Source organism: Xenopus laevis, chromosome 8L (assembly GCF_017654675.1).
Source record: "Xenopus laevis strain J_2021 chromosome 8L, Xenopus_laevis_v10.1, whole genome shotgun sequence".
NCBI lineage: Eukaryota > Metazoa > Chordata > Amphibia > Anura > Pipidae > Xenopus > Xenopus laevis.
The window spans coordinates 116,249,977-116,271,303 of NC_054385.1; the positions used below are offsets into that span (position 1 = coordinate 116,249,977).

At 38.0% G+C, this 21,327-nt stretch overlaps 2 protein-coding genes across 2 annotated transcripts; both read right to left on the reverse strand.

The window, feature by feature from the left end:
- Positions 1-1,415: 1,415 nt before the first annotated feature.
- On the reverse strand, positions 1,416-2,346 carry LOC121397329 (olfactory receptor 5V1-like). Its single transcript, XM_041573963.1, has one exon. It carries the CDS (start codon positions 2,344-2,346, stop codon positions 1,417-1,419), a length of 930 nt encoding a protein of 309 aa, XP_041429897.1. The 3' UTR covers position 1,416.
- A 12,416-nt stretch (positions 2,347-14,762) lies between these two features.
- Positions 14,763-19,761, reverse strand: LOC121397330 (olfactory receptor 6N1-like). Its single transcript, XM_041573964.1, has 2 exons — positions 19,756-19,761; positions 14,763-15,710 (listed from the first exon to the last, which is right to left on the reverse strand). Exons 1-2 carry the CDS (start codon positions 19,759-19,761, stop codon positions 14,763-14,765), a joined length of 954 nt encoding a protein of 317 aa, XP_041429898.1.
- Positions 19,762-21,327: the final 1,566 nt, after the last annotated feature.

Consider the following 21,327-nt stretch of genomic DNA (forward strand, 5'->3'; position numbering starts at 1 on the left):
CCCTTTAAATGCAACAGTATATAGTATTACACAGAAGATGCATAAACAGTAGAACTAATATGTGCAGCTCTCTTTGTATGCTCCTTGTTTTTAAAACACTCAGGTTCAAAAAAAGTAAGATCAGAAAGAAAATAAGTAAAAAATTGGGGCAATAGGATATTATGAAATAAAAGAGAATATACTGTACTAAACAGTATAGAGAGAGAGAAACTACAACCAGTTAAATACACAAGGAGAATGTATTTTCTGTCCAGTGATGAGCAAATCTTTTCGCAAGCCATGGATTCACAACGAAATTCCGCATTCCGCCATCTGCAATTGTTTTCACAAAACAGCTGCAAAACTTTGCTGCGGAAAAGTTTGCTAAGACAAAAAAGTCTAAAGACCCATAAGAAAAAAATACAAAAGGGGGGTTGTGGGAGCACCCGCATTGCTAAGTAGAAATGTATATAAGTATAAGGGAAGTGCTACGGACATATCCAAATGGGTCAGTGCACATTCCCTGGTCCCCTGTCTAAGTAATTCAGTAGATATGCAAATGCATGTGTTCTCAAAGACAGGGGTTTTTAGTTTACTTAGCAATGTGAGCACTCCCACAACCCCCCTTTTGTATTTGCTTTTATAGCCTGAAGCTTTGGCTAAGCTTCATGTGGTTTGTAGCACCCCCCATACCCACCCCTATCAACTAATTGTGGCCCTATGTTTTAACCGCACCATATTAATACACTTTTTTAAAAATGGGCGTTGGTTTGGGCAATCACTCTCTCTTAAAAGCTGCAAGTTAGCAGCGGGGGAGGATTTAGCCCTCAGACAGAAACCAAGGTTCAGCAGACTTTTACTTTAACTAGTGCTATTATGCAGAGAGGCACAGGATCCTCAATACTATGACTGGTAGGTAAACAAGTTAGGGACCGCCATATGGGGTTTACCTTGACGTGGTATGGTGGCTTTTAAACTTTATGATCATAACTTTGTAACTAAAAACCCCTGTCTTTGTGAACACATGCATTTGCATATCTACTGAATTACTTAGACAGGGGCCCAGGGAATGTGCACTGACCCATTTGGTTATGTCAGTAGCACTTCCCTTATATTTATATACATTTCTACTTAGCAATGTGAGTGCTCCCACAACCCCCCTTTTGTATTTGGCATAAGAAAAAAACACCCATTGACTTTAATGCATTTGGACAAAAAAAAAAAAGTCGCAATAACAATAAATGCCCACTGATTAAAATGTATTTGAAGCAAGAAAAATTGTCATGCATGTAAAAAATTGTCACAAGTAAAAATATTTTGACTTCAATGTGCTTCGCAATTCTTTTACCATTTCACAATTTTTTCGAAGTTTCGCTAATTTTTCAATGAAGCAAAACGGAATCTCTCATCAGTGTTTCTATCTAGTTAATATTAATATTATCCCTGCCAAAGCTTTAGCCTTCTTGATTTTATGAGCGCTTTCTTTATATCTTTGTTTCTAAAGGCATAAATAAAGGGATTCATAAGTGGGACAATGACAGCATATATAAGGCCAAAAAACTTGTAAAAATGGGTTCCCTTTGGCACAGTATAAACAATTATAACTGTGATATAATACAAGCCTGCTACAGTGAGATGGATTGAGAGGGTGGAGAAGGCTTTCTTTTTAGATTCAGCACTGTTCATCTTCAAAATAACAATAATTACATGGGTGTAGAATCCAACAGTTGCTACAAATGGGAGGACAGCTCCACAAAAAACCCCAACAGTTATGACCACTTCAGTGATAAGGGAACGGGAACAAGCCAAGGACTGTACAAAAGGGACATCACAAAGGAAATGGTTGATCTCATTAGGACCACAGAATTCCAATTTAGCTGTGAAGACTGTGGAGATTAATATATTGATAAATCCAACAATCCATGGTAGAACTGCAAAAATCACGCAAAACTCCTTGTTCATAATAGTAGAATAATGCAAGGGCTTGTTAATAGCCAGGTCTCGGTCAAAGGCCATGACTGCAAGAAGGTAACATTCTGTAGAACCCAAGGCAGAATGGCCAAACAATTGTATGAAACATCCAATGAAGGATATGCTCTTCTTATCTGCAATGAGGTTAGCCAGAAGATTAGGAATAATGCAAGACACATACAATATTTCCAACACATTTAATTCACTAATAAAAAGGTACATCGGGGTATGAAGTGAAGGTTCAGCTACAACTAGAAGAATGATGAGAAAGTTCCCAAACACACATATGATGTAGACAAGCAAAATGACGAAGAATAAGGGAATCTGGAGCTGATATAAATCTGAAAAGGCCAATAAAATAAACTTTTCCACTGCAGTGTTATTGGCATATTCCATCAGGTTTCCAAACAGTATCTGTAAGATAAATACAAAAAGTACATCTGAGTGTTCATTTTATAATCCACATATTGTACTTTGCCATAAGTTATAACCCCTTTTTTTTATGGTCCTGTCAACTTCCCATTTTTTTAGCAAAGAACTGCAGTTAAAAATAAATAACTTTATATTCCACATATATTTTGCCACAATTTATAACCTCATCCTTTTTATGGTCTCATAAACTCGGCAGCTGATTGAACCATGGATTGGACCCTTCCAATGACTTGTTGTTATGAATGTTATCCCAAACCCAGAAAAAAACCCAAGATCCCAGTCTCAGCTCACACTTCCGCCTGTAACAGCCATCTTTTGCTTCCGGAGCCCTCCGCTACTCGGTTGCCGCCAGGTTTTAAAGTGAGAGTACCAGAGAGAGTTCTGGACAGGCAAGGGAACCAAAAGTTTACAGAAGGAATGGGGAACAAGGAGAGTAGAGGGACAGGTCAAGTCAATACAAAATGAGCAGAGAAGAACAAAATCGGGAGACAAGAGCGTAGTCAAAGTCACAGACCAGGTCAAAGCTAACAGTATTCCAATACAGAAACGGGATTCGAGAGAATGGTCAGTAAACAGGCAATGGTCAGGACAGGCAGCAGATTAGGACTGGTCAGGGACAGGCTAGGTCAAGAACAGGAACTATTGTAAATAGACTTACATTGAGCAATGTGAAAAAGGGATTTGCAACTTTAAATGAATTTGAATTTTGCTCCAAGAGTGATGACATCAGACGCAGAAGCATGTGAAACGCAGATTTATGGCACTAGAGTCAATAATTGAATAAAATTAGGAAAAAACACACAATTTTAGAGATTTGAGGACAAATGTTTAAATTCGATTGTTAGTATATCGGCTCCTTAAAGTAGCAGTAATACTAAAATTCCATGTATATCTAGACTCCCTGCCATAAAAACAGCACTGCTACATCTTGTTAGAAGGCTGAGATGAGAAGTAAAATGCAGAAAAAGCTTTTATTGTGCATGATGAAATAACAGGGGATATAAGTAGTGAAGAAAAGCTTAGGATGAATGCATTGAAGAGCTTGTGTTTGATATCCCGTTCTATGGTAATGAATATTTTAATTACAGGTTATGATCTATTATATAGAAACCTGATATCCAAAATGCTCTGATATACAATATTTGCTATTTATACTAGCTATTTTTTTGTAGCTTCTCTTTTCATTCATGGCAACACCATAATTTTCGTATTTAAATGTAATTTATTAGCCTCCATGCACAGAGCTTCAAATTACAGAAAGACCCTATAGCCAGAAACACCCATTTCCTATACTTCACAATAAGGAAGGATCATATAATCCTTTTTTTTGATTGTTGTATTATTTTCCTTGTAAAGAATTATAGCTCAGTGTTCAACACTGGTAAAGTGATCATTTTACCTTACCTTTACTTGAAAATTAAAACCATTTTTGTCCTTCTGAACAGAAGGTTTAAATTTCGTCTATCATCAAAATATAATCTTTGTACAGGTGTGGGACCTGTTATCCAGAATGCTCGGGACTTGGGGTTTTCCGGATAACGGATTGTTTAACCTTAAGTCTACTAGAAAACCATTTAAACATGAAATAACCCCAATTGGCTGGTTTTGCTTCCAATCAGGATTAATTATATCTTAGTTTGGATAAAGTACAAGCTACTGTTTTATTATTACAGAGAAAAAGGAAATCTTTTTTAAATATTTGGATTATTAACATTATTTGGATAATGTGGAGTCCATGAAAGATGGTCTTTCCATAATTTCGGGATAACGGGTTTCTGGAGAACAGATCTCACCTGTAACTGTTTCTGAAAAAGAAAACATACTCTTTAGTAAAACAGATTTGTTTTCTTCTGCAGATTTATGTAACATGATTCACTATGTAAAATATTAATTTCACACTATCACTGTCTTGAGTGCACTGGAAATGAATCTGTTAATTTGATTCTCATTTATTTCTATTTATTTTCTCAATGTCATACTGGACCTTACCAATGGTCTTTGGGCTGTGGATTTGAAATAAATATGATAGGCAATTCAACTGAGAGCCAGCAGATTATTTCCAACATACAATCCACACTCATTATAATGGCAGGGACTGGCTGCAAATCCCCAATGCAGGAATATAACAAACAATAATACATACAGAGCAGCTGCATACTGATTACATAGGGATGTGAGTGTTTATTAGCTCTTATATTATATGGTTTTATTTCATCAAGTTTCATTCCAGCCCCTTATCATTATCCTGTTATTCCTTTATAAGTTATGAATATTATTAATCATTCTGAAACTTCATTATACAGGTACATGGTAAAATGATAAACAACTATAGGCTGATATTGTCCCTGGTAAACTTATATTGTTTGTACAATCCTCTCAATTCTGCTGTTGTCAGCCTAAAATAAACATCAATTATGACACAATTTACATAGTTAGTTACATAGTTAAATTGGGTTGAAAAAAGACAAAGTCCATCAAGTTCAACCCCTCCAAATGAAAACCCAGCATCCATAGACACACCCCTCCCTACTTTTAATTAAATTCTATATACCCATACCTATACTAACTATAGAGTTTAGTATCACAATAGCCTTTGATATTATGTCTGTCCAAGAAATCATCCAAGTCATTCTTATAGTCATTAACTGAATCAGCATCACAACATCACCCGGCAGTGCATTCCACAACCACACTGACCTCAATGTAAAGAACCACCTACACTGCTTCAAATAAAATTTACTTCTATAACAAAGTTGTACTTACTATAGATCTGGGTGACGCAAATTATGTGATCAGCTTCAGCTCAAAAAATAACACTGGGAGTCAAAGGTTGGACCAGGAGGTATAAATACTGTCTCTTGTGCTTAATACAGACCAGGGGAATTTAGTCGTATTAAACTCAAGGGAGGAATGATGATTAATGACAAATTAACTCTTCCAGCAATTAATGTGTTACATCTATCAAGGGGAAATACAGAAATAAATATGGGTAATGTGGTTAACCCATATGGGATTGGATTAGAAGCAGGACAAGGTGATTTAATGACTTGCTGTCCTGGTACAGTTAGACAAAGCTGCTAATCTGGCATTTATAGGAGCTGGAGCTCATGGTTGGCAGGGGCCCAGGCACCAGTCTTAGTGGTAGAGTCGGCACCTTTTCTTGCCTCATGGTCTGGGCAGGCAGTGGGCCAGTGACATCACAGGGCAGGCAGATGACGTTGCAGTGTGGGAAATGATGTTGGGGGCTACGACGTGCCAATCTGGGAAAATCCACCTGGTTTTCCTAATTTGAAAAATCAGGCAGACAGTTTTCACTCAGACAGCCCTTCCAAAAACCAAGCTCTAACATACTTAAGTAGAGTAAAGTAGTTTGTAGAATTAAGTCATTTGTAAGTAGAAAATGGAAATTAGTGTTGTTTGTCTTTATGACTCTTAAGATTACAAAACCATCTTGGATTGGGCTCTCTAGGGCCCACCAGGTAAGGTTACCAACTGTCTGGCTTTGACCTGTACAGCCCAGTCCAACACAGTTTGGCCATCTTAAAACTCATAAAGGCAAACCACACAAATTTCCATTTTCAGCTTACAGACTATAAACAGTCTATTTAAGTATGTTAGAGCTACTTTGTAAGTGCATGTATATGCAGCAATATAAAATACTGTAGTTAATCTTTATGTGTCTGACAGAATATTAGATAGGTGTGACCCTGGCTAGTGGGAAGGAGGTGTTTCTCCATAGTTCTGTGTAGATCTGTGATAATATGGGATGTCCCATTCCCTATAGGATTAAAGGGATGAGATCAACATGAGCTTGGCTTTTGTTTCTGTCCGAGGAGCAGGTAGGAGTGCTGGAAGTCCAGAGGCTGAACTAGGCCTCTTATTCTAGACTTAGACGGGACATCAGGATCCCATGAATGAATAATAGTTATTCATAGTGAGACCCTGTCACAGTAAACCCCAGGAGTATAAGACAGGCAGGATTAGTGAGCAAGGGCAGCTCAATGCCCCAATGCCCTAGTGCCAGGGACCACTGTGAAAAGGGACCCAAGATATATCTCTGCACCTGGATGGCATCCACTATGGGCGTCTCTACATCTATCCAGCTTCATATTCAGTTGACTTGATCTGTTCTACCTCATTTGAGCTCCATATGAGTGAGTGTATTATTTCAGTTTTTGCTGTTGCTTTCTGCTAACATTGCAACAAGTAGCTGCATAAGAAAATTAAAGGATAGCATGGCATCACTAACCTTTGAATGTTAGTCAATAAAGTTACTGTTAACTGTTTAAGAACCACTGGTGCCCAAATTATTAATTCACTTATTTCAACTACACCCCTCCTATACTATATCCGCGAGGGTCCAACCTGAGATCAGGAGTCGCAGGTTTGTTTGGCAGGGAGTTGCTGGGAGTTATCCCTCATCTAGAGGGGTTGAGGGTGGTTAAAGAGGCTAAAAAGTGGAGTGAAGCAGTACTGGTGATGTTATCCAGAGCAACCAATCAGCAATTAGATTTCAACAGGTAGAAAACAAAAGCAAAGATCTGATTGGATGCCATGAGCAACATCACTGGTAATGTTTTACTCCATTTAATAGCATGATAAATAGACGCCTTAAGGTTACAGCTTTGTTCCAAAGTGTTTTGTTTTTCACATCTTAATTGTATTGCATGGCAGAAGCTTCAATGGACAGAAGCAGTGAATAAAGTCAAGCAGTGTACTTAATGCAGACTGATTCCAGAGTGTTTGATTTTATAATCACATAAATTGTTTTTGAAATGCTGATACTGTAACTTGATTAACAACTTTTTCTTTCTATGTAAAGGTACAGATAAGGATTTCCTGATGGGTTGCAATGACCACTGCCACGTCAGGGTCATCACATCCTTAATCTTGGGGTCAGCCTAAAACTTCCTCTTGAAAAAGTCATGTTGTTGATGAAACCTTCATTGGGGAAGTTTGGTGGCACTGGATGATCAAGAGAGGGCCGTCGTTTGCAACAATTCTGAATTTCAGTTGCAATATGCAAAATGTTGGCTTGTGGTGCAGACATGCAGGAGAGCATTTAAACATGGACAAATTAATAACTGCTAACTAGGGAGTTCTGGCTTTGAGGCAAACAGACAGGCGACCACTGGGAGAAGATAAGTACTTATTTTATGTACTATTTAGGCACATTTGAATATATTTGCCTCATGCTTTAAGTCCACACATCATACATAAGCTTCCAGTAGTCATTAAGCATTTGAACATTATTGTATGAACTGTATGTAATTGTCCGATATTGGGAAGTATGGAACCAGCATTTTCTATTTTTGCAGTCAAGGAGAAAATTATTTGCATAAGAATTTTACCTTGATCTCTGCTTGCACAAAAATACATTTACATATTTTTAATGTTTGCCGAGAGGGGCCTCTCTTATCCGCCACATAGTTTTATGGGTTAGGGTATGGTTTTCATTGCCTTTGGTGTCAGTAACCAAAAGCATGTTTTATGTTGGTGTCTGGTATTACAGCTGAGTGGGAAATAAGTCTGTATTTATGTGAGTGGATTTTTTAGTGTTCAGTTTGTGACACCCTGCAATATCTGGCCAACACTAAATATATACCAAGTATTTAGCAGAAGCGTTTAGTTTGGCAATATTCATAAGGACCTTTTTTGACTAACTTGGTGACCAGTGTACTGAATCATTTGTGTCATCTCCAATTCCACCAAGCAATCTATCTAACAAACTGTCTGTCTTTAGAAGATCCAATCTGAGTACCTGGGTAATTACTTTTCCTGGACACTCCATGTCATACTTACCGGGATAGCCCCGCCCCAGTGCTCCCATCAGAAGGACCCTCCCCAAAGCTTTAAAAGCCCAACCCCACCCCCTAGTCCGGTGTCTTTTTTTCCTTCTGCTTCAGTTTTTTTTTTTTTTGCTCCTGTTAGAAGCAAGTTTTCTTTTTAACCTTGGGGAAGCAGTAGGGCTGCTGTTAGCGTCCTAGGGACTCGGGTTGGTCCTGGTGATCTTTTACCCCTAAGCACATTACCTCAGGTGGAATCTTCAGTGTTTAAACATCTGGATCAGGTAGGCACAGTTTTTACTGTGGCTAATATCATTGCTTTCCTTGATCCATGTGCCCTCCAGCCTGATTACATCCAGGTCTGTGGCAAGTGCTATGTCCCCCCATCCGTATGCCTACCTGGGCATGTCTAAAAAGCGTCCAGCGGCATTGGGGTATATGGCTCATACACCCTTTATGATTTTTACGGATGGGAGAGGGAGGTGGCAGTTAGGTACGTTATTCTGATGACAAATATTTAGTTAGCGGCCTGAACCTTATGGCCTCCTTCTCTTTTTTCCCCCACATGGGGGTATTATTTTTTTTCTTCTGGAGGAATTTAGGTGTCAGAGCCAGCTGCCTCCCTCAAAAGACTTTCCCAAGGTTGAGGTAATTGGCAGCTTCCAGGGTTAAATAAAAGAAAACCCTGAGGTCTTAAATCTACTGGCAGTTAAAGCTAAATTTAAGCTGAGAATGCCACCTTGTTCCAGAGTCTCCTAACTCTTAAAAAAGTATGAGCCTTGTTGGCCATTGGAAGAACTGTGCAGCTGCAAGGCTGATATATACGTTCTATGAGCAATGATAATGCAATGCAGTGATGATGCAAAACTGTTTCTACGTGCTGAGAGCAGCTGAGAGCAGTTCTATGCAATGATGATCTGCAGGGTCTGAAAGCAGCATTAAGGCAAGACTTGTCTATATGTGATGGGAATGTTGCAAATACAATGTTAGCCTTCTTATTTGAGCGCTGAGAATACTATGTTGATCTGCAGGTTCGGTTAACAGCAGCTGCAGGTAATTGGGTAATTACTCTGGAGGTCAGTGTTCAGGTTCAGTTAATGAACAGGTAGATCCCCTCCCAGCCCCTCCCTTAGCAGCTCAGATTGATTATCTGAAACATCAGGTAAGGTTCTGTGTTACGACTCTTTCCTTTATAGTATAGGTTTGTGAACTAAATTAACATGTACTTCTTCTACTCTGCTTCTGATTTAGCTAGCTTAGAAGCTTAGACATTACTGTATGGAAGGAAGTAAACTGTTTAGCCAGTATATATATGTGTTTATATATGTGTGTATATGTGTGAGCATGTGGATACTGGCTAGCTGGGATGGGCAGCCAGAGAAAGGGGCCTCTTTACTCTTGGGCCGAGTGCTCTGTCTGCATTATGTAGGAATTCCTAGTCCTGGCACTACTGAATATTGCAACCAAACTGACTGTTTGTTTCAGTGATTCTAGAGCTGGCTTTAAAGGAAAACTATACCCCCCAAACAATGTAGGTCTCTATTAAAAGATACTGAGTAAAACAGCTCATGTGTAAAACCCTGCTTCATGTAAATGAACCATTATCATAATAATATACTTTTTTAGTAGTATGTGCCATTGGGTAATCATAAATAGAAAATTGCCATTTTAAAAAATAAGGGCCGCCCCCTGAGATCGTAAGATTCACTGTGCACACATACAAACCACATGTAAGGTCACATGAGCCAATTAACAGACAGAGTTCTGCCTTTTGCTTCCTCACTTCTTCCTGTTACAGTTAGTGTTGTAGTATTTCTGGTCAGGTGATCTCTGAGGCAGCACAGATAGAGTCACGAAATGGTGGTTCAAGGCAAGAGATGTAAAAGGGCAATATTTATGTAAATATATAGTCCAGTTTGGTAAGATTCTTTAATATGTCATTCAATTTGAAATAAACTATCTGTTGCTTAAGTATTCATTTTGGGGGTATAGTTTTCCTTTAATAACCAAATACAAATGCATATGTTATCCATTTATGGGCCTGTCGCTGCATAAGGCAGTAACCAAACTGTCTGTATATGTGGAAACAAAATGTGTATGTTATACATTTATGGGCCTATCACTGCATAAGGCAGTAACCAAACTGACTGTATATGTGGAAACATTTCAGTGATTCTAGAGCTGGCTTGAATAATCAAATACAAAGGCATATGTTCTACATTTATGGGTCTATCACTGCATTTTCTAGTAATCAAACTGACTGTATATGTGGAAACATTTCAGTGATTTTAGAACTGACTTTAATAACCAAATACAAATGCATATGTTATACATTTATGGGCCGGTCACTGCATAAGGCAGTAACCAAACTGACTGTATACGTGGAAACATTTCAGTGATTATAGAGCTGGCTTGAATAACCAAATATAAATGCATATATTATACATTTCTGTGTCTGTCGCTGCATAAGGCAGTAACCAAACTGACTGTATATGTGAAACATTTCAGTGATTCTAGAGCTAGCTTGAATAACCAAATACAAATGCATATGTTATACATTTCTGGGCCTGTTGCTGCATTATGTGGTAACCAAACTGACTGTATATGTGGAAACTTTTTAGTGGTTCCAGAGCTGGTTTTAATAACCAAATATGAATGTACATGTTAGACATTTTTGGTATAGGCACTTTTTAATATTACACCAAACTGAATGTAGATGGGGTAACATCAGTGGTTCGGAGCTGGCTGTAATAACCACATACTAATGCACATGTCATACATTAATTGGGCCAGCCACTGGTCACTACTATAACCTTACTGTATGTATATGCTTAAACATTTCAGTGGCTTTGGTGCTTACTAAGGTTATAACTAAAGTAAATGAACATGCTATACATCTCTCTGGTTTGGACACCAATCAATAGAACAACCAAACTGAAGGTAAATGTTAAACTGATGAGTAATGGGTGTGGTAAGGTTCTAGGCATTTCCGGAGGGTGCCTATATAACCTTCAGGTTTGTATGTAAGCATGGTAACACAAGTTAAGGCTCCAGTATCCCTGGGTCATGTCTGTTTCAAGTAACTTTGATTTAGGTTATAAGCATGGATTACTCTTGCAAATAAGCCAATAGGGTAACATATGCTTGCTGATAACAGCAGCCAAGACTGACTTAAAGGCGCTAGCCAAGTCAGATATAGGTATTATGAACTTAATTAAGTACGTCAGCTGTGTTGCAGATAAGTATTATACCCTTATTTACAGCAGTCCATAATGGCTTAGGGGACTGTGTCCCGGTAAGTATTCCACAATCGGTATATGGGTTACAGATACAGTAAAGGTGGTAACTGATGTAGACATGTATCTTGTCTAAATGGATTGGCTAAGGCCAATTCTGATTCATATAAATGCTATGTAATATATAGGATTATGCACAGTTACAAAGATGGTGTGAGAGTAGTGGCCAATTCTGGTTTAAAGGTATACGACTATATTGCATATGGGTGTTATGCAATAGTCAAACAGCAGGTAGGTATTATACAATGGCTGTATTATAACATGAACTTGTAGACCACAACTTTTGAAGTCAACGTGGTCCATATATTTGCTTACATTCAACTATAGGCTGTTGGAATAGTTATCAGTCTTAAGGATCTCACTAATTAGAATCTATGTTCTACGACTGGACTTATTCCTGCTGATTAAGAAAATAAGATAAATACGTATCCTGCTTCTGCGATAGGATTGGCCTGGGGCTAAATGGACGTAGACATGTATACAGTCATATATACATTTAACAAGGATTCTAATATCGCCACAGCTGGATATCAGGCAAGATAGATGTTCTGTATATTCCAATGATAAATCAAGGTCTATTTATAAAACTGGTATGATATTCATCAGGATCTCTTTCTTGGTTACAGGAGTGCAACTTATCTGGTCTCAGTCTGGAAGACAGTGGGTGCATCAGTCAGTGCAAATGTTTGGTTAAATCACATACTGTATACTGTATTCACTACTGCCACAGGGTTTTAGAGCTTTGCAATGAGGTATTTTATAGTACAGACCTATTTAGTTTGTCTCCAATACAATAGGGGTCAGCTCTTGGACTATATATTCATGGGACATATTATATTAATGGGTACCATATAAAGCTGGCTGTAAAATTAGGTATTCTCCATCAATTCAGTTATAGCTAAAAGTTTTGATCCACAGGTTCATTGTAACAGGCTATTCTGTAATGTTAATCCATATGGTGGACAGGAAGCATGCAATCTTGGCATGCTGGGTTTTCTAAAGGTCTGTTACTCTGGGTTTAGCCTTTTACACCACCATAGACTGGCCTGGCTAGTTGAGGTAAGTATCATAGGGCTTAACATCAAGCTATAAAAAGGGTCTTGTACACTATCCTTTTAGACCAAGGCTGCAGTATCGGCCTTAGGCAAGGTCCTGGTTATTGCATCTCTTGCCAACAGGCTTGGACATGCATGTATGGTTAGTAGGGGAGTTCCATTGCAGAATAATAGGTAAATAATTATATCTCCATACCTAGATTAATTTTAATCTTGAACACTTAAGGATGGTACTGTCCATGTCCGGGGATTTGAGAATAACCAATCTCTAGCAGTATTGTTGGTTGTAATACTTCCTTGAGTCATTCAAATTTCTTCCTATATGGTAAACTCATGGGAGCAGGCCATACAGATTGCTTATAAGCCCAATCTATGGTGTACAATAACTCCAGCTATGTACAGGTCACATCTGTGAAGGCTCGAGGACTGTATCATAGCAAGGTTATGCATATCTGCAGGCATTTCTTTTACCTGGTCTACTCCAGGGCACGCTGATCTTAATACTATCCAGTCTTGTTTGGTGTTGGATCATGAGCTAAAGATAAAAACAATTTCAATCTGTACAGACTGCAGAATGCTTCTAGATACCTCACAGGGCAGGTAAGGTATTCCCACATTGGCAGCACTCCTTCTCCATAAGTCATTCTACGGACCTCTCATTGAGAGGTGTATTGGTTATGGTCTGGAATAAATACAGGTTCCTTAGTATTAAAGAGACTGGGAACTACACTAGGTGATGCCATGTACCGGTAGTGTCATACAGAGCGGGGTCATGTAGAAGACTAGTGATGGTATTTTTCCTTCCCCCTACTAAATCCTCTTTTGCAGGTACCATGCTTTTGAGCCATTTCCAAGAGTCCTCTTGTGGATGTTATGCGGTTGGAATAAACATGCTGGTATGTAGTAGGAGTAAGACTATGTAGAAGTGTTACTCTGGGTTCCTATCCGCTTCTATTTAATAAGAGAGAGTTCTCTCTTTTTAAATGTAATTGTCATGCTGGTTTCACACTCGGTATCATTACTTTGGTGTGGGTTCCTTTAAGGAGTACTATTTCCTTTTATTCTCTTCCAGTCCATTTCCTCTGAAAATAGAGTTCACAGATTTCCACAAGGTGATTTTGGTCCACCTTTGGGGGTTTCATTCTTCTGAGTTTTATCTGGTATAGATTATACTCGGCCACTTCCTTATGTGTAACAAATTCCCTCCCATTGGGATATTAGCTTGCTAAGTCCCGGTAAGTATGACATGGAGTGTCCAGGAAAAGGGAAGATTGTATCATACTTACCGTGATCTTCCTTTCCTGGACACTCCATGTCAGGTTTCCCATCCCTTTTTCGGTAGTTTCTAGAAGCTTATTACGAGACACCGGACTAGGGGGTGGGGTTGGGCTTTTAAAGCTTTGGGGAGGGTCCTTCTGATGGGAGCACTGGGGCGGGGCTATCCCGGTAAGTATGACATGGAGTGTACAGGAAAGGAAGATCACGGTAAGTATGATACAATCTTCCCTTTTTGGGGTGACAGTGGCTTCTCAGGATCTCCTGGATATGGAATGAGCAGCTTTATCAAACAAGTAGACACAGATAACGGTAAATGTCCAGTATAGTATAGTTTTATTATCTATTTACAGAAACTACCTTGCTCTTATAACTCAGCTGTCTTATATCATTCATGTCTTATAGACCAAAGTGAAGAAAGAGATACAGATAAAACAGAGTTTATTGGCACACAAAATCAGTTTTCTGTTGGAATGAAAAAGGTGGTAGTTCCACAGTCTGTGCTAAATGCACAATTTAGGTCTACGGTTGTAAGTTCAATTGTTAAATTGCACCAGTGGAGGTACCAACAGCAAACAAGCAAATATTTTTTTTAAATCATTTTGTGGTAGACTGAACAAAGCTTATTGCTTTTTGGTTGCTGTGGATGGACCTAAGTTGTATCCTATAAATCAGTACAGTGGTCTGTCTACCTGGCCATGTGTACCTTAAATGCAACAGTATATAATATTTCACAGAAGGTGCATAAACAGTAGAACTATTATGTGCAGCTCTCTTTGTATGTCATTTTTAAAACACTTTTTTATGCTTCTCAGATTCAAAATGTAAACTAAGAAAGAAAATAAGTAAAGTGGGCCAAGAGGATGTTATAAAGTAAAAGAGAATATACTGTACTAAACAGTATAGATAGGAAATAAAATACTAACAGTTAAATATATCATTTATTTTCTGTCTAGTTAATATTACTATTATCCCTGGCAAAGCTTTAGCCTTCTTGATTTTATGAGCGTTTTCTTTATATCTTTGTTTCTGAAGGCATAAATAAAGGGATTCATTAGTGGGACAATGACAGTATATATAAGAGCAATAAACTTGTTATAATGGGCTCCCTTTGGCACAGTATAAACAATTATAACAGTGATATAATACAAGCCTGCTACAGTGAGATGGGACGAAAGGGTGGAGAAGGCTTTCTGTTTAGATTCAGCACTGTTAATCTTCAAAATTACAATAATTATATGGATATAGAGTCCAACAGTTGCTACAAATGGGAGGACAGCTCCAAAAAAGCCCCCAAAGCTTGTGACCACTTCAGTGATAAAGGGATGGGAACACGCCAAGGACTGTACAAGAGGGAAATCACACATGAAATGGTTGATCTCATTAGGACCACAGAATTCCAATTTAGCTGTAAAGACTGTTGAAATTACTACATGGATAACTCCAACAATCCATGGTAGAACTGCAAACATCACACAAAACTCCTTGTTCATAATAGCAGAATAATGCAGGGGCTTGTTAATAGCCAGATCTCGGTCAAAAGCCATGACTGCAAGAAGGTAACATTCTGTAGAACCCAAGGCAGAATGACCAAACAACTGTATCAAACATCCACTGAAGGATATGCTCTTCTTATCTGCAATGAGGTTAGCCAGAAGATTAGGGATAATGCAAGACACATACAATATTTCCAACACACTTAATTCGCTAATAAAAAGGTACATTGGGGTATGAAGTGAAGGTTCAGCAATAACTAGAAGGACGATGAGAAAGTTCCCAAAAACACACATGATGTAGACAAACAAAATGACAAAGAATAAGGGAATCTGGAGCTGATATAAATCCGAAAAGGCCAATAAAATAAACTCTTCCACTGCAGTGTTATTGGCCTTATCCATCAGGTTTCCAAACAGTATCTGTAAAATAAATAAAATAATACAGCTGAATATTCATTTTATAATTCACATATTGAATTTACAAAGATTATCTTTATATTCCACATATAGTTTGCCACAATTTCTAACCTCAACCTTTTTATAGTCTCATAAACTTCCCAATGCCATTCACATTTCTCAATTTGCTTTTATAATTGTTTCCAAAAATCATGTCATGCAGCCTACTTGCTGAGTCAGTGCCATTTAGCAAATTTTGGTACAGATTTTTGATTGATTGATCACTCAGATGCATTGGCAGATGTTGTTTCCTTCACAAGCAGTGTGAATATAGTGAAGGTAGCCAAAAATGGGCCGATAAAATCTGGTAACTCAGCCCTTACATACCAAGTTTATTGGCTCATGTATGCGACATTTCCAGTGACTTGCTGTTACAAATGGTATCCCAAACCCAGAACAAACCCCAAGATCCCAGTCTCGTCTCACACTTCTGCATATAACATCCACCTTTCACTTCAGAAGGAGCCCTCTGCTACTCGGATGCCACCAGGTCTTAAAGTGAGAGCAAGGGTTTGTCCCTGCTTGCAGCTTGACCTGAGCACCGGTTGAATTTATTATACTCATGATTTTTGGAGGATCCTGAAGCCTTCTTCTCCGGGCACTGGGCATTCATGATACGGAGAGCCAGGGTGTGGAAGCTGGTAACCTTATAATATTCTTAAAGTGAGAGGACCAGGGACAGAGTTCTGGGCAGGCACGAGAACCAAACATTTACAGAACGGGGAACACGGAGCGAAGTAGAGGAACATTCCTTCTTTTAACCTCCTTCCACAACCTACTTTGATACTGCTTGATTCTTTCTGTTTCGGATTAAACAAAATAAAGAATGAAAAAAGTATACTATATTTTTCTGTATGTGAATATTTTTTACTATTTTTCTATTTTCAGAATGTTTTCTATTTACCGAAAGTACCAAGCAGAACATAATCATAGTAGGGTGTGGAAGGAGGTTAAAAGAAGGGAAAGATGTTGGGTGGGGGTAGGGGAAGATGTTCCAAGAACTTAAGCAAAGACAAAGATCTTTTTAGACAACAGAGCAGCAAAATAATGAGATTAATCAGATAAAGGATAAACAATTCTACCCACTGTGTTATGGAACCTTTGTATTGATCCTGAGGGTATATACTGTATATATACTGTAGCATTTTACCCACAAGGATCCTTGGTGTGCTTTCACCTTGTACATTTTCAGAATTAAGTTTTTTTTATTTTAATCATAGTCATGAATGACATGAGTGTGAAAGAGAAAATGATTGCCCAGCCCAGGACTAAAGTAAAATGAGGAGTCCAGGGTTGATAGCCATTGAGACAATATGGGTGGTTGGACTCTTAACTTGTGGAGGTCTATTTATCATTAACGGTTGATTGTAGTGGTTTTAGAGGTTTTTAAACCTCGTCTAAACTCACAAACTCTATAACCACGTATGTCATGACACATTAAACAATCTGAATAAAAAAAGTATGATTGGAAAATGTTAAAAATGTAAAAAAATAAATACATTTTAGTTTTTCAGACAGGTCCTAGAGGAAAAAAAATCTGAAAACCACTAAAAGACTGAATTGATTTAAAGAGGTCCAATAGAATCAGAGCAGCTCCCATTGACTACTGTAAGACCTTAACAACTTTTAACTGATGAAGTTTGCATTCAAAGTTTTAGAGCTTTTTAATAATAATTGGGAAAACCACACATTTTTTAGAGATTCACAGAAAGAAATTGAAATTTGATTGTTAGTAAATGGGCTCCTTAAAGTAGCAGGAATACTAAAATCCCAGATATGGATATCTAGACTCCCTTGTATTAAAACAGCATTGCTACATTTTGCTAGAAGGGTGAGATGAGAACTGAAAAGCAGAAAAAGTTATTTTTTTTCAGAATATAGTGCATGGTGAAATAACAACTATGAGGGGATATAAGTAGTGAAGAAAAGCTTAGGATGAATGCATTGAAGAGCTTTTGTTTGATCTCCCATTTTATAGTAATGAATATTTTAATTACAGGTTATGATCTATTATATGGAAACCTGATATCCAAAAAGCTCTGATATACAACATTTCCTATTTATACTAGCTACTTTTTTTGTAGCTTCTCTTTTCATTCACAGCAACACCAGCCCATCATTTTAGTATTTAAATGTAATTTATTATTAATTATTTTAATAATGAATAATAATTAATCATTTTAGTATTTCAATTAATTTATTAGCCTCCTTGCACAGAGCTTCAAATAACAGAAAGACCCTATAGCCAGAAACACCCATTTCCTATATATTACAATAAGGAAGGATCATATATTCCTTTTTTTTGATTGTTGTTGTTTTTTTCTTGTAAAAACAATAGCTCGGTATTCAACACTGCCGACTGATCACTTTACCTTACCTTTACTTAAAGTCTTGAAAATTAAAACCATTTTAGAAGGTTTAAGTTTAGCCTATCATCAAAATATAATCTTTGTATAGGTATGGGACCTGTTATCCAGAATGTTTGGGACCTGGGCTTTTCCATATAATGGATCTTTCTTTAATTTGGATCTTTTGACCTTAAGTCTACTAGAAAACCATTTACACATGAAACAAACCCAGTAGGCTGGTTTTGCCTGCAATAAGGATTAAATCATTTTTAAAAATGTGGATTATTTAGATAATATGGGAGACGGCCTTTCCATAATTTCTGGATAACGGGTTTCCGGATAACGGATCTCACCTGTAACTGTTTCTGAAAAAGAAAACATACTCTTCAGTAAAACAGATTTGTTTTTTTCTACAGATTTATGTAACATGATTCACTATGTTAAATATTAATTTGACACTATTTCTGTCTTGAGTGCACTGGAAATGAATCTGTTAATTTGCTTCTCATTTATTTCTCTTTATTTTCTCAATGTCATACTGGACCTTACCAATGGTCTTTGGGCTGTGGATTTGAAATAAATATGATAGGCAATTCAACTGAGAGCCAGCAGATTATTTCCAACATACAATCCACACTCATTATAATAGCAGGGACTGGCTGCAAATCCCAAATGCAGGAATATAACAAACAATAACACATACAGAGCAGCTGCGTACTGATTACATAGGGATGTGAATGTTTGTTAGTAGAGATGGGCGAATAAATTTGCCTGGCACGAATCTGCAGTGAATTTCCACGTTTCACCACGGCAAATAAATTCGTGAATGTCCCGCGAAAATTTGCCGGCGTCAATTTCTGAATTTGCATGAAGATGTAAGATTTTCATGATTTTTTCGTGAAAATGTCCAAATTTCAAGAATTTTTCATGAACTTTCCGATTTCACCATTTTTTCTGCAAATGTTTGCCGTTTCGCGAATTTTGCGGGAAATTATTAGCACTTGTTTTATTTCTTCAGGTATTAGTTAACCCCCTTATATATCATTCTCCAGTTAATGGGATTTCTTATTGTAAGTATCTAAGCCATTTATGACCTATAACATCATCTCTTTGGCACCAATCTCTTATAGCTGTGATAAATTTGTAATGCATATTATTATTACAGATTCTGAAACTCCATTACACTTTATAAAATTACATACAGTTACATACTTACAGTACAGATAAATGCAGCAGATTATTTGTGTGTCCCTTAGCTTAGAGGTCTGATTAGCCTTTGATGTGGGATCTCATGCTAGACCCTAGTTCAATTCCCTTTGGTCACTCTGTGACCCCTGGACAAATCACTTAATCTGCTGGTCGGCGCTATTATTGCGCATATTGGCCGCACTCACGCAAACACCCGTCTCATTTGCGAAATTAGTACGGAATGAGAATTAGCAAAAAAATTTAAAGACGGGAACAGCAGTGCAATCTTTTAGCGTTCAGGAAAAAACACGGGCAATACAACCATTTGCGAATAAGTATGCACTGTGCAAACTTTATAAATGACCCCCAGTGTGCCTGTAATGACTGCCTGGCTTTCTATAAAGTGCTTTGAGTCTCATGAGAAAAAAGTGTAAATCATGTAAATGATTCACTTCTACTTATATTGTCTGTACCGTCATGTTTATCCTGCTGTTATCGGGGTAAATTAAACATTGACAATGACCTCAGAAGCTTCTCTACCAATGTTGTAATGAGCTGTACTTACTATAAATCGGAGTGACACGGGAAAGTTTGTGATTTCCTTCAGCTCGAAAATTAACACTGGGAGTCGGAGGCTCAAGCAGAAGCTATAAATACTGTCTCTTGTTTTTAATACAGACCAGGGGGATTTTTCCGTATTAACCTCAAGGGAGGAATGATGGATATTGAAGAATTAACTCTTCCAGCAATTAATGTGTAATACTTAACAAGGAAAATACATTAATACTTATTTTTAAGAAACTTTGCTCACAAAGGGGTAGATTTACTAAAGGGCGAAGTGGCAAACGCTGGCGAAAATTCGTCAGCGTTACCACCCGCAGAGACACATTTACTAACCGGCGCAGGTGCCAATTCTCTAGCGAAAGAGATAGGCGCTAGCGCTCATTCGCAGTTTTTTCAGCGTGATAGGCTGCAAAAGTAACCCGTTTCCCCCCATACATTTTCTAACATATGGAACATAAACTATACAGTGGGCTCATGTGTAGGGCATTATAACAACTCTATTGTCTTTATAAAGATTCCCTGGACATGTGTAAATAACAGTGGAAATGTAACGTATTTGCTGCAATATACAACATAAAGACGTTCATTCAACTTTAAATTTTCCACTGTATGCAAATTCACCTGAGCGCAAGACCTCTAGTGAATTTGTGCTTGGCAGAAATGAAGGCAAGAACATCTTTGCTTTGAATCGCTCGCATTGCTGAAGTAACGTAAGCGAAAAATCACCAGCGTTCGGCGCCCACAACGAAACTCCACATTTTAGTGAATTAGCGATGTCTGAGAGCATTTTCGCCTGGCGAAGTGTAGCGATGTGTGCGAAGCAGTCGCTGGCGACTTTTTGGCGGTTAGTGAATCTGCCCCAAAGTATTGGATTGGAAGCAGATAAGTCAAATATTCTAATGTTTATTAATCTATGTACAATAGATTGCCACCAACTTCCTCTCTGGCTGCTCACTGAGGAAAATACAACTGGCCATACAGGGGCCAATAAAAGCCGATGACTCCCTTCAGACTGAATTCACAGTTTATTGGCCTGTGTATAGGACCCACCAATGGGCCAGCCTTACAGATATCTGGCTGAAAATCACCCATCAATAAGGCAGGTTTGGCCAACAATTGGTTTAGCTCAATTGGCCCAGGGCATGGTTGGCCAAATCAGGTCCAGATCCACTCATTTGGCAATCTTGCCAAGCAAGCTGACCTAGCAACATAAAGACAAACAACAATAATTTCCATTTTCTAATTACAAATGATAAAAACTCCATCTAACTATTTCAGAACTGCCAATATATAACTGCATATATATATATATATACACACACACCGGTTATTGATTCGTAAGTCCTGTGTGTGCGGACCCTTCTTCCATGATATATATATATATATATATATCCAGAATGCTCGGGACCTGGGGTTTTCCGGATAACGGATCTTTCCGTAATTTGGGTCTTCATGCCTTAAGTCTACTAGAAATTCATTTA